General features: G+C 53.4%; 1 protein-coding gene across 4 annotated transcripts in view; it reads right to left on the bottom strand.

Annotated features, from left to right (window-relative positions):
* The window catches only part of THBS2 (thrombospondin 2), a 29826-nt gene that overhangs the window by 4420 nt on the left and 12941 nt on the right, over positions 1-12465 (bottom strand). For all 4 annotated transcript variants that reach the window (XM_082634181.1, XM_082634182.1, XM_082634179.1 and 1 more), the window contains 12 exons: positions 12095-12271; positions 11181-11354; positions 10568-10695; positions 10333-10485; positions 9697-9915; positions 6963-7070; positions 6027-6186; positions 4447-4565; positions 3587-3821; positions 2060-2287; positions 1311-1582; positions 672-769 (listed from right to left, as the gene is read on the bottom strand). In XM_082634181.1, coding sequence (XP_082490307.1) covers positions 672-769; positions 1311-1582; positions 2060-2287; positions 3587-3821; positions 4447-4565; positions 6027-6186; positions 6963-7070; positions 9697-9915; positions 10333-10485; positions 10568-10695; positions 11181-11354; positions 12095-12271 — 2071 coding nt within the window. The remainder of the gene's footprint in view (positions 1-671; positions 770-1310; positions 1583-2059; positions 2288-3586; positions 3822-4446; positions 4566-6026; positions 6187-6962; positions 7071-9696; positions 9916-10332; positions 10486-10567; positions 10696-11180; positions 11355-12094; positions 12272-12465) is intronic.

The raw sequence follows: 12465 nt of genomic DNA, 5'->3' as shown, positions 1-12465 counted from the left end.
ACCCCTGGCACCAGCCTGCACCTCCCCTTCTAAGATGTGCTTGTTGTCACCAAGGACACGCACACACTCCTGGTGAAGAATCAGACTGGCTCATGCTCTTAGTGACTAAGTTTAACTTTGCAAAAAATTTAAATCATCCGTATTTCGTTTTATAAAATTAGAAATTGTCCCAGCTTAAAAAAAAATGTTGATTAAACTGCTGTCATGCCAAGAGAAAAACTTTTGTTGGACTGATTTGTCAAAGTTTTGTTCAAGATGTGTTTTAAATTCAGCCATTCACAATATCAGAAATAAATAGGAACCTGTGCACCAAAGAAATCACATGCTAATTCACAAAGATGCAGTTATTTTAACGGCACTTTCCTTCCCTTGCCCATAATGTTCATTAGGAGGAGAGATGCTTATCACTTTCTGGGTTATTTTAACAAGTTTGATTTTTCTTCTCTTCAACAGTTTTGTTTTTGCTTTTTTAAAAAACGTGAAGAAGATGCTGGACAGAAAAGAGACAGCACTTAAAGTGGAAGAATCCAGGGAACAGCATACAAGTTAGAATCCACTTTGGCTTATTTATCTGTTACTGTTCTAACTTGCCATCCAGTGGAAAGATGTTCTTGGAATGTGAAAATTACTTGGTAGAAATACAGCCGCTACTGAGCTACCCTCTCACCTACCTTATGTAACCTGTCTTAGGTCTGTGGGTCAGATGCCACCTGTAGGCAGTGTAGTCCTTCCAGCCAATATTTTTGGGGTCATGCCATAACGTGCGAACCTGAGGAAAAACATCACTTGTGAGTATAATTGACACCCTGAGCCTTAACCACAGTTTTACGGCACAAAGGGGGGAGACGAAAACATTACTCTGCTAAGTAATCCCTATGGCCCCTGCTGCCACATCTTCCTCCGATATATTTCATATTATGAATCTCTAGCATGAGAAAAATCCACTGATAGGGAACAATGTAGCTCAGTGCAAAGAGCACAGGCACTTGGGCCGAGTCACAGATTCTCTACTTCCTCAACGTGGGACCTTGGGTGAAACACTTAAACTTTTGAAACCCTGTTCTCCCTATTTCTATAAGGGAGTACGCCTACGTTTCATGTGCAAGAGGATTACCAGTTGTGTTTATAAAATCACCAGGCATGGCATCTTTAATAAGCGAGGTACCCGATAAAAGATTATTAAAAGCACCATGACTTGAGGTAAAATGAACAAAGACCGAGGTGGGGGTACTTTTGCAATGGGCAGGTACTGCTCTCCTGAAAGCTCACAGCAGCTGCCGGCCTCGGTCAGCAGAGACCGTCCTCCTCACCTGTCCCTCTGTGTTCCCCGTGTGCCACAGGGCATTCCGCAGGTGCTCGCCTGTCCCCGTGGTGGAGTTCACCACCTTGAGGGACACCCCTGAGTAGCCGTACGCCCGGGTGGGCTGGTCTTCCCAGTAGGTCTGAGTGACCTGCTTCCACATCACCACGTAGAAGCGGCTGCTGGACTGGTAGCCAAAGACGAAGCCAGCATAGTCGTCATCCCGGTCTGTGTTGACGTAGAATGTGCCGCTGAAGTCGACTGACCCAAACTCATCGAAACCTGGGGGCCAAAGGGAACATTTGGTCACAAAACCAAGTCAGAAACAGCCTTTTAGGAAATTACTGGATGAGCCCTGGGACCACTGGATGCAGGTGGAAAGAGGCTCTCCTCTTCCATCTAACTCAAGGTCTGTTCCTGTGGGATTAACAACACTTGTGGAATTTAATCTTTTTAGATCCCACTTACAGAGTTATGGCAGAGCTTCACCACCCTAGGTAATAATTTACAGACCAAGTCCATAAAATGAAATGGCTTAATGAATATTAAATCACGGAGAATTTGGAGAGGCAAATAAGTGCTTCCCCAAGTTCTCCCATCAAAAATATTTAGGCAGATGGTTTTACAAACCAAGGGAGGATGGGGGCTGCCAGAAAGACCCACTGCTCCTGTCCACTCGGTTTTAAAGGGCAGCCCACGTGCTCCGTGGGCACCTTACAGGCAGGAACCGCAAGGGGTGGTGCGTATTCTAAGGCTCACCAACAGCGATGCCAGGGTCGGAGTTGGCCGTCTGCACCAGCTCTTTGCCTTGATGGCGAATGACCCAGTTGGGATCGATCTGAGTGGTGCCCTTGGGGTCCAGGTGGACCATCTGGAAGTTCCTGAAGTCCGTCTCACTGATGGCGTGGTTCTCAGGACACACGTCATCAATATCGGGGATGTTGTCATTGTCAAAGTCATCTTTGCAAGCATCACCACGCCCATCACCTGTCACCAAGGACAAGCAGAGAAACACGCAAAGTAAGGGTTTGCTGTCCGCCTCTCTGTGCCTGAGAAAACTTAGCACATGATTCTCTGAAAATTCAAGGTTAGGTGCTTGGCAGGACCTGGACCTGCCTTCCTGGACCAGTGCCTGTAATCTCTGACATTTCACCCCAACGCTGTGAGGAGTCTGGATGCTCTTTTCAAAACGTTGCTGTGATATGCCCTGCAGCAAAGCATGCCATAATCCAGTTCCTGTAGCGTCATTTCTCACTTCCTTCTGAACTTGAAACTGGGCGTACAAAACCTGAACGCTGCCAAGTGAAATCAAGCCGAATTTCCAGCTTTTTTCTCTGATAGTCTTCAGAACCTCTACTATTACCTAAATCACCCCTGCCTGTAATCTGTTTGGCACTGAAAGCAGAGCTCCTTCATGAAAAATGATTTCCCTAAGGAGATGTGGACTTCTGTTTTTGGAGGAAAAACAGAACCTCTAATGAGGTGGGGATGCGGCCATGGGGCCGTGGACCAGCCTGGCACACATAGAGATGCCTGCTGATACCCTCACGGCCATGCAGTTCATGGTAATAGTGATGATCCAGATGACCACTTACCACTGCAATTAGGCCATTGCAGTGCCTACTGCTTTAGAAGGAGAAAAAGATACCAAGTTCAACCAAATTTCCATCACATCCTTCAAACTATCCTTCAGTTCTGTTCAGTAACACACATCCACGCACTGGGTGACAGGCACACACTCACGCAAAAAGGAGCTTCCAAAACCCCTACGACATCCCTGAGCACACCAGCCTTGCCTCCATCCCAGCCTCCCTCCTGGTAAAAGGCTGCTCAGTAGCCAGCAAGCGCCCCCATGCCCTGCTGTGGGGACTGAAGCCGTCTATCCTCTTGTCAAGAATGAGCTCTGTGCTGCTCTTGGGATGGGGGGTGGTCCTTGGAGCTGCTCTTCAGTCAGTGAGTCTCCACGTGCCTCTGGGTCGCGTGGGCTCAAATACCCCACACCCCATCTCATCCACGGTGGATGTGTAGCCTCCAGGCAGCACCCGGGTTAGCCAGGATTGCACCCACAGGCTCCAGCAGTTGCCAGAGGACAACCAAGCCACCACTGAGCCCAGCTGTGCACCTGTCACATTACCTGCCACACTACCTGAGACTCCTGCCCCCTCCAGAGCCTGTGCTAATGGGCCACTTACTCACGTCAGCAGTCGGGCTACATACTTCTTTCTCCCGGCATTTCACGCTCCTGAAACCCCTCTGCCTCTGTGGGGCAGCTGTCACAGGACCTACCGTCTGAGTCCTCCTGGTCGGGGTTGGCGACCAGCCGGCAGTTGTCCCTGTCATCGGGGACCCCGTCGTTGTCATCGTCCGAGTCACAGGCGTCCCCCTTGCCGTCGTGGTCGTGGTCAGCCTGGTTGGCGTTGGAGATGTAGGGGCAGTTGTCCTGGTTGTTTTGGTGTCCATCCTCGTCGATGTCTTCGTTGTTGTCACACTGGTCTCCCACGAGGTCATTGTCCACGTCGGTCTGGGAGACAGAGTTTGGGGACAGCAGCATTGAGCATCCATCCAGTGAAACAGATGCCAGGTTGAAATTCACCAAGGGCACGTGGCCTGTACCACCTCACTCCCAATGTGAGCCGTGACCGCAGAGAGGAAACGGCCTCCAGAGCCAGGACTGGAGTCCAGGGATCTCTCCATCCTAACCCACCTCCCTACGGGGATTCACTTTCTTTAAGGAAGACTGGAAAGAATTAGCTGCAACAGAATCAAGTCCTTTCTGACAACATCTGCTGCAACACGTTCTAGGAACTACATCAGTATGCTATGTTCTCACCGTGTCTTCCAAAGGCAAATCTGGAAAAGCAGCCAATTCCTATGTTTGCATCAGGGAAATACGGAGATAATTAGATGAAGACTCTCTCCTTTCAGACAGTGGGACAAAGGCACCCACTCATCTGGCCCATGACCACGGAGATACGAGTCATGCTCAGACCTGAGTTCAGTGTTTTTAATTACAATGATTGAAAAGCCTGTGATGTCGCGTCCTGGCAGATGGATTGAAAGCTGCAAAGCCTTGCATGTTCTGTGCCTGAGAAGCTCCTCCATCCCCGCTGCTCTTAGCCACACCTGATCAATCACCGGTCAATCACCTGGTCTGGGTTGTGCACCAGGGGGCAGTTGTCGCAGTGATCACCCACGCCGTCCCCGTCAGTGTCCCTCTGGTCAGTGTTGTACACGTAGGGACAGTTGTCTCGCTCATTGAAGACATCTGTAGGATTCAGGGGGAAAATGGAAGCATAGGAGTTTAGCAAAGGCACGTTGCTTTTCCTATCGCAGTAAGCAACTTGCGGCCAAACTTTTGTTTAATAAAAAATTATCTAAGAAATCATAAAATGTAAAGATTATTAGACTCATGGCAGGTTTCCCATTAAACTTAAAACTCCCTTAGTTTGAAGCAGAACCAACTCTCGGAGGTTTCTGGATGACATTACACACGGAGGGCTGATGAGTGAGTCATCACAGCATAAACATCCGAGTCCTCACGCTGACTATTTGCCCTAACATCCATTCAGAAAATTTGCATCGCGCTCCCAGGACCTGATCAGCTTCCGGGGCTCCACTGCCTCATCTGTTCCCTACGTTAGCAGGAAAATAACAATGGCAGAGACTGACAGGGGGGTTAGCTATAGTGCCTTATACCCAGAAATCGGAAAATAGATAATGAATTTCATCAACTTTGGGGTTGTGAAAACTGAGTTAACGGTAATCAGGCTCGAAGGGCAAAGCAAAACCTCACAAGTCAGTGAGTCAGCAGGAAAGCTTGAGCCAGGCTAGGCAGCTGTCTTATCCTGGCAGGTGGGGGAAGCCAGGGGGCGAGGCAGTGAGAAAGGACCCCTGAGATATGCAGGGGGTCAGACCTCACAGACGGAGGATTGGAGGAGATGCCCGGCTGCTGGAAAGCCCTAGAGAGCAGCACGGCCGGACGCTGTCTTGGCGCCGGTGGAAGCTGGTCAGTGTGATGCCAAGTTACACCAAGAAAATAGCCAGGAGACAAACGCAGGTGGGGGTGGGCGGGCGGAGTCAACGGGAGTGGGTGTGAGTCTGTCCAAGCTGCTTCCTGAGCGTCAGACACCCAGGGCAATGCTGTGCCGTGAGGTGTGGAGCTCGTGCCCGCGGCACTGGCATCTAAGGTTAAATAGCCTGGTGGTGTCGCAAGCTTCTGAAGTCTGGGGATACCTGGAACCCCTCGGGGAGGCTTTGCAATGAATGATTCAATGAATGCTTAGAAATACAGCATGGAGGGAAATAGGAGGGAACACAGGAGAGACAAAGCTGTCCTCAGGCCTTTCTCAGAAGCGCGGCTGGGTCAGGACAGGGAACTGGGCTCCTGGGACTGTGAACAGAGGTGGACCTGAGAGAAGACACCAGGACTGGGCACAAGGACACGGGACAAGAGCTTGGGGTCAGGAAAGGAAGATGACAAACACGTAGTTTTCCAAAGGGGAAACTAGGCTGGCGACCTGAGGCCGGCGACCCCTTCCAGGAACCCACGTGGACAAGGGGCCAAATGAGGCTGGGACCCTATGGGCAAAGCGTCATGAATCATTTTGTCTCACGTTAGTGCACAGGGGAAGCTGGGCTTATGCAGTAACACGGAATAAAGCATGGAGTCTGGGACCACCGCCGACCGTGAGCCCTGAAGCACGTCAGGAGGACGCGCGGGACTGACCATCTCCATCGATGTCCACGGAGCAGGCGTCGCCCTCCCCATTGCTGTCCGTGTCGATCTGCGCCAGGTTGTGCACATAGGGGCAGTTGTCACAGCGGTCTCCAACCTCGTCTTTGTCGTAGTCAAACTGACGTGGGTTGAAGACAAGCTGGCAGTTGTCCTAGAGAGAAAGCGAGGGAAGAATTTAAGAAATAGGGTAGGGATGCTTGTTGAATTGCTTATAAAATGGCTTAGCACTTACAGGCTATGTATTCAAAGTCAATCAAGATAATCTAGGTAACTATAAAGTGTTGGCAAAGGTAGCCATTGCTGACACTTTCTTGATATCAAATGATTTGATAATTATTTATGCATCTGTCCCTATGAAAAATTTTGATATTTTCTATAGCAAAGGTGATCTAGCACATATTTCATAGTGAGGATAAAAACATAAATGTCAAGGGAGTGAGCGAATGAATGAGTTAATGGATCAGTGGAAGCCAGATGCAGTAAACCTGTGAATAAGAAGTTAGCCTCTCTGTCTCTGCTAGTGCTGAATTACGGACTAACATGTCAGACCACTTATGTTTGCAACACTTCTCTCAGGAAATGGTAACATCTAAATTCTGCCCTAAAGGCTGGGAGTGGCAATGTCACTCATCCCATGCAGCCCCCATCGCTGACACCCGCCCCAGAAGCAGAGGGGATAAGTTCCTTTTATGCAACTAAAGGTAAACAAACTAAACCACTGAAAGCGCCTCTGGCAGAGGACCCCAGGCGGCTCCATGCTCCGGCTGCCTCGTGTGCTTGTGCGAAGGACAGACGTTCCCTGTCGGTGACTTTCTGTTACTCGCGCAGGAGCGCTAAACCCGGCAGTTCACGGGGACCCCTGGGTGCAGAGCACGGTGCTCCCCCGCTCCTCAACCCGAGGGCAGGTGCTCAGGTGGGGGGACCCACCTTCTCATCGCTGACGCCGTCATTGTCATCGTCATCGTCACAGGCGTCCCCGATGCCATCCTTGTCAAAGTCTTCTTGCCCAGAGTTAGGCAGGAGGGGGCAGTTGTCCTGCAAGCAGAGGAAGCAGGCTAGTTACAAAAACACTCCCAAGAGCCCCCTTCTTTCAGATGAGATAATGAGGGCGGAGCCGGCGACACCAATGCCAGGCTCCTGTCCTCGCGGGAGCAGGAGGACGGAGACCCCACGGCGGGGCCGGGGCCCCACGTTTCCCCTCAGGTGCTGCTCTAGGACCGACATCACCACCACCAGTGAGTTGAGGCAAAAGAAGCCTGTGTCCTGAGCTCGGGATCCCTGTATGCAGCTGAACGACTGTGGGAACCAGGAGAGAATGAAAATACAGGACAGGGCAGAGCCCCCCGTCCCACTGCTTCCCACAAACTCCAAGCATCCATCCAAGAGCCAAGGTCATAAACCTTCAACCCTCAGTAGCCAACAGGTGGCCTAGAGTCTCTGTTCAGGAACCAAGGCCCAGCTCCCCAAACCATCTCCCTGATTCAGCTCTGCCCAAGAAGTGGAGAATTCCCATAACGGGAGAAAAAAGTCATTTTATTTCAGTCCAATGATATAAGGACTCAAACCCGAGCTGTACAGACACTGCAGCCTGAGGGAGCTGGAAACACCAGGAGAGGGTCCACGTGAAGGTGTTTCGATGCCATTAACACAGGTGTCCCAGAAGCCCCAGGGGTTCAAGTGGGTCAGGGGTCTGATCAGAAGCACAGCCCAGGGCCATGTCTGGAGCCAAGCTTCACCTCCAGCCCGTGAAGGAGGAGAGCATATTCCTGTGGTGTGGACACAGGTGCTGAGGGAGGGATTCAGCACCTTTGCAGAGATGAGTAAAGGAACCTCTCAGACGGGGTGAGGGGGTTTCCCATGAACTGTCTTACTTTTGCATCTGTTTGTTCCCATAAGTTATATTTAATGCAAATACAATGTGCAAATTGTGCAGATTTTTTTCTTTTTTTTTTTTTTTTGCATACACGGGCCTCTCACTGTTGTGGCCTCTCCCACTGCGGAGCACAGGCTCCGACGCGCAGGCTCAGAGGCCATGGCTCATGGGCCCAGCTGCTCCGCGGCATGTGGGATCCTCCTGGACCAGGGCACGAACCCATGTCCCCTGCATCGGCAGGTGGACTCCCAACCACTGCGCCACCAGGGAAGCCCAAATTGTGCAAATTTTGATGTGCCACCTTTTTAGTTATTAAATTCCTGTCTGAAGTTCCACAAAAATGAAAAAAAAACAAAAAAAAAAGGTGTCCTTAGCCTCGTGGACACCTTCCATTGTTCCTGCTACGGTACCAGGGCATCCTGGGTCCCTAGTGGAAATCTTCATCAATAATCACATCCAATAATCACCCTCTTCCTGCGGGGATTTCCATGCTTGACACCTGACCTTGTTAGGTCAGGGAGATACAATGAAGGTTGCAAACTTTGTCTCTGTTATTTCAAAGCAGATTCACTTTTTGTTTCAGTCAACATCTGCCATCTTTAATCAAGAGGGCGAAAGATAAAATTTCATACTCTCTTACTCAAAATTCACAAGAATAAATAAATATTAAATAGATTAATATATTTACTTTTGCAGGTAATGTCTTTTGTGAGTTTGTAGTATTTATATTTCTGAAGCTTCTAAGGTATAAAACTAAAACGTTTTGGTACACCTTGTTTAGTGGTCTGAATGGTGTTCCCCTAAACATATGCCATGTCTTAACCTCTAGAACCTGTAAATGTTACCTTATATAGCAAAAGGGACAACTGTCCCTACGTGTATCACCTTACATGGTAAAGTTAATATCACCTTATATGCAAAAGATGCGATTACTGATATAAGGGTCTTGAAAGGATGAGTTTACCCTGGAATATCCAGATGGGCCCTAAATACAACCACGCGTGTCCTTATAAGGGCGTCAGGGGGAGTTTGAGACAGATGCACAGAGGAGCAGGCAGAAACAGAGGTTGGGACAATATGTCCACAAGCTACGGACACCTGGAGGGCCCAGAAGCTGGGGGAGGCTGGAAGGACCCTCCCCTGGGGGAGGGGGGTCAGCCCTGCCACACCTTGACCTCAGACTCCTGGCTCCGGACCGTGAGAGGATGAAGTCCTGCCGTTTAAAGCCACCAGGTTTGTGGTCATTGGCTGCAGCTGCCCCAGGAAAGGACTCCGCCCCGTTACAGGACCTAAGGAAGCCCCACTCATCCGGGGGCCCTAACCGCTTCCTGTGTGCAGCACATGGGGGTCTTTGCAAAGAAAAGTGTTTGCTAGACTCTGCGTGACTGTAGCCCAGCCCACCTGCAGACCTCAGGCCCCCATAGCCTTGGAGGAGGGTGGGGCCTCTTTACATCGCCCCACCCCCAGTGATTTCAAGCCTCTCTTTGTATTCAGTTAACAAACATGTATTAGGCGCCGCATCCTCTCCCAGCTCCCAACAATCAGCTGCTTTTCCAGAGTGATGCTGGAATTTGCAGAAACCCACTAGGCAGATGCCTTGGAGGGGCTAGTGGGTGGGCAGTGACACCCCCAGCTCCCGTCAGCTTCTGGGGTGGGGACCACGCAGAGTGCAGGGCCCACAAGGAGCCTCCGACTGTTTGGACCCGTAGAGGCACCTCCAGGGGCACAGCTGCCCCGAGCTGGAACCACTGGGGCCTGAGGAAGGGGGAGCCCCTGCCACACCCTCACCTTGATGCAGTGGTAGGTGGCATTGGTGGCGCAGACCAGGTTCTTGTTGGGCCAGCCATCCAGGTCCGAGTCCTCCCCGCAGATGAGCCCGTCACCCGCATAGCCCGTCTGGCACTCGCACTTGTACATGGGGTCGCTGAAGTGGCCCAGGTAGATGCACTCTGCATGCTTGTGGCAGTTGTGGCTCTTGTCCTTGCAGGGGTCCTCAGGCTCACACACCTGCGGGAGGGCTGAGCGTGTTAGGACGCGTGCTGACCCTGACCCTGACCCTGACGGGAGGCGCGTGCAGGGCACAGGGCTCCCGGCTGCCCACAGGATGCTGAGGAGGGGGCAGCGTCCGGAGACCCAGGGCTCTGCCCCCCTGGAAGGGCCCGAGCAACAGCAAGGCCACGTCAGGCCTCCGGTGGTGCCTGGGGTCACGGGGAGACCACGAGTCCCCACCCTGGGCCTCTGGGATGCTGTGCGTGAAAACTCAGCCCTGTGGTCCCTGAAGGTAGGGTCGCGCTGGCCGGCAGAGTGCGACCGTCTCTCCCCCAGGCGGCCGTCCCCGCTCCTGTCCCGTCCACCCTCCAGCTCCAGCTCCCGCCTGACTGTCCTGCCGTCTCTAACAGGAGCTCGGAAGGCTGAGCCGCTCACCTGCTTCTCCGTCCTGGCCGCCTCCAGGCCGACGCCGAAGGGCTGGCTCCCCTTGTAGCGTGGAGGGCAGGGCAGGCAGTGGAAGCCGGGGTTGGTGTTGACGCAGCGGTGCGCCTTGCTGGTCGTGAAGCACATGTCGGTGACCACAGCACACTGCGGGGACCAGTGGGCCAGACGTGAGCCCGCGCTCCCCACCTCCGAGGGACGCCCCGCCGCCTGGGGAGGGGGCACCCACCTCGTCCAGGTCCTCGCAGTGGGTGCCGTTGCCCAGGAAGCCCAGCGGGCAAGAGCCGCAGGACCAGGACCCATCAGGGAAGCTGCGGCACTCGGCTCCGGGGAAGCAGGGGTTGGACAAGCAGCCGTCTGCACGGAGGAAGCAGAGCGGAGTCAGCAGCCGCCACCAGGCAGCGCCGTCGTGAGCCCACACACGCGGCCCGGGGGATGCCCCCACACACTCTGGGGCTCAGCTGTGGAGAAACTGAGTGAGTTAGGAAGATGCTGGGAGCAGCCACCAAAATTCACCACCTCCGAGAGTAAAGCGTCGGAGAGGTAGGGGGTTACGGGGCGCGCGTGCACTGTGACCGCACTACCTACGATGTTCCATTCTGCACGGCATGCTTTCTGCTTTTATGTAAAAATGCCAGAGGAACATAAAGCAGAGGGTAAAACTTCATGTGTGTAGAACTGATTTTTCTTCTCTGTATTTTCCAAGCATTTTAATACACTTAATCAGAATTAAAACCCAGTGGTGTCTTCAAAGACGCCTGAGGCTGGAGCCTCCAGGCCCCATGACAGACGCCCATCAGCGGAAAGGCTGGAGGCTGCGGGCCCGTCCCGTGCACACCCACCTGCGGGGCAGCTCCTCCTGTTACACATCTGATGCTCCGTGATGTCGCCGACGCATTCCTTCCCCCCGTGCTGGGGCTCCGGGCTGTTACAGATGCGCGTCCGCTCGCGGATTCCTCCGGCACAGGTGACCGTGCAGGCCGACCATGGGGACCAGGGGCTCCACCGACCGTCGACTGGGGGAGAGAGGACAGAGGGGTCACTCGGGGGACGCGGCCCGTGCTGGGGGCTCAGGACAAAGAGCCTGGGATAAGGCCATGTCTCCACACGTGGAGGAAACCTGGTAGGAATGTCCTCTCAGGACCATATGGTCAGGAGGGGTCCACAGGGTGACAGTTCACTTGTTTTTGTTTTGTCTCCGGGAAGGGAAATCACACAATCTTTTGAGCTCAGAACCTGGGACCATTGACCCAGGGCCACTGGCTATGGGTCCGCCCCTGCCACGGGCAAGAGGTGCTCACGTCTGAAAAGCTGTGCAGAGCTGAGTTTCATTTTAAATGGCTGTCACTCATCATCAGTACAGGTAACTCAGCAGGGAGAAGAATCACAGCACAACCTTTTCTGGGTGAAGACCCTGCCCCAGTCCCAGAGCAGGCCTGGTGCGGGGAGCACGTGTCCTCCCAAACCCAGGCCCCAGGTGCCCCAGATGCAGAGGAGGCCGCCTCCTGAGACCCCCTCCTGTGCCTGCTGTCATTTCCCCCTCGGTCCTGGCCTATTTCTGCTCCATCGTGGATTAATTGGAGCTTGTTCAGGGGAGGTCAGAGCTGAGCACGGCGATCGGCATCCACCCCGAGGCCCAGCTTCCAGAAACCAGCCAACCGAGAGGATCCCAGTGCCTTGATCTCGCAGGGCCACACCGGGCCTATGTCCTGTTAAAGGCCGGCCCCGAGCCCGGACCCCGCCCTTGTCCACTCACCCGGGCAGGGCGGGCCCTGGCAGGCCTTGGTCTCGCGGCCGCTGCCCTTGCAGCTCCGCCCGCCCAACTGCGGCACTGGTGAGTTGCAGAGCCGGATGCGGGTGACGTTGCCGACCCCACAGGTCACGGAGCAGGAGGACCACGGTGACCAGTGGCTCCAGCCACCATCCTGCCGGACTAGCACATGGAGGGAACAAGGACATCAGAGGCTCAGGGCGCAGAGAGAAAGGCAGGGCTGACCCGTCCCGGGAGTCTGCTCATCAACCAAGCAGGAGCGGGGAGCCCAGCTGGGGAAGAGCAGGATGCTTGGGCCAGGGGGAGCACCTCCCAGAAAAGGCAGCAGCAGGGGTTCTCTGGACCCCCAGGACCCC

Source organism: Mesoplodon mirus, assembly GCF_964341445.2.
Source record: "Mesoplodon mirus genome assembly, chromosome: 10".
Taxonomy (NCBI): Eukaryota; Metazoa; Chordata; class Mammalia; order Artiodactyla; family Ziphiidae; genus Mesoplodon; species Mesoplodon mirus.
This window is presented reverse-complemented; position numbering and strand designations above follow the sequence as displayed.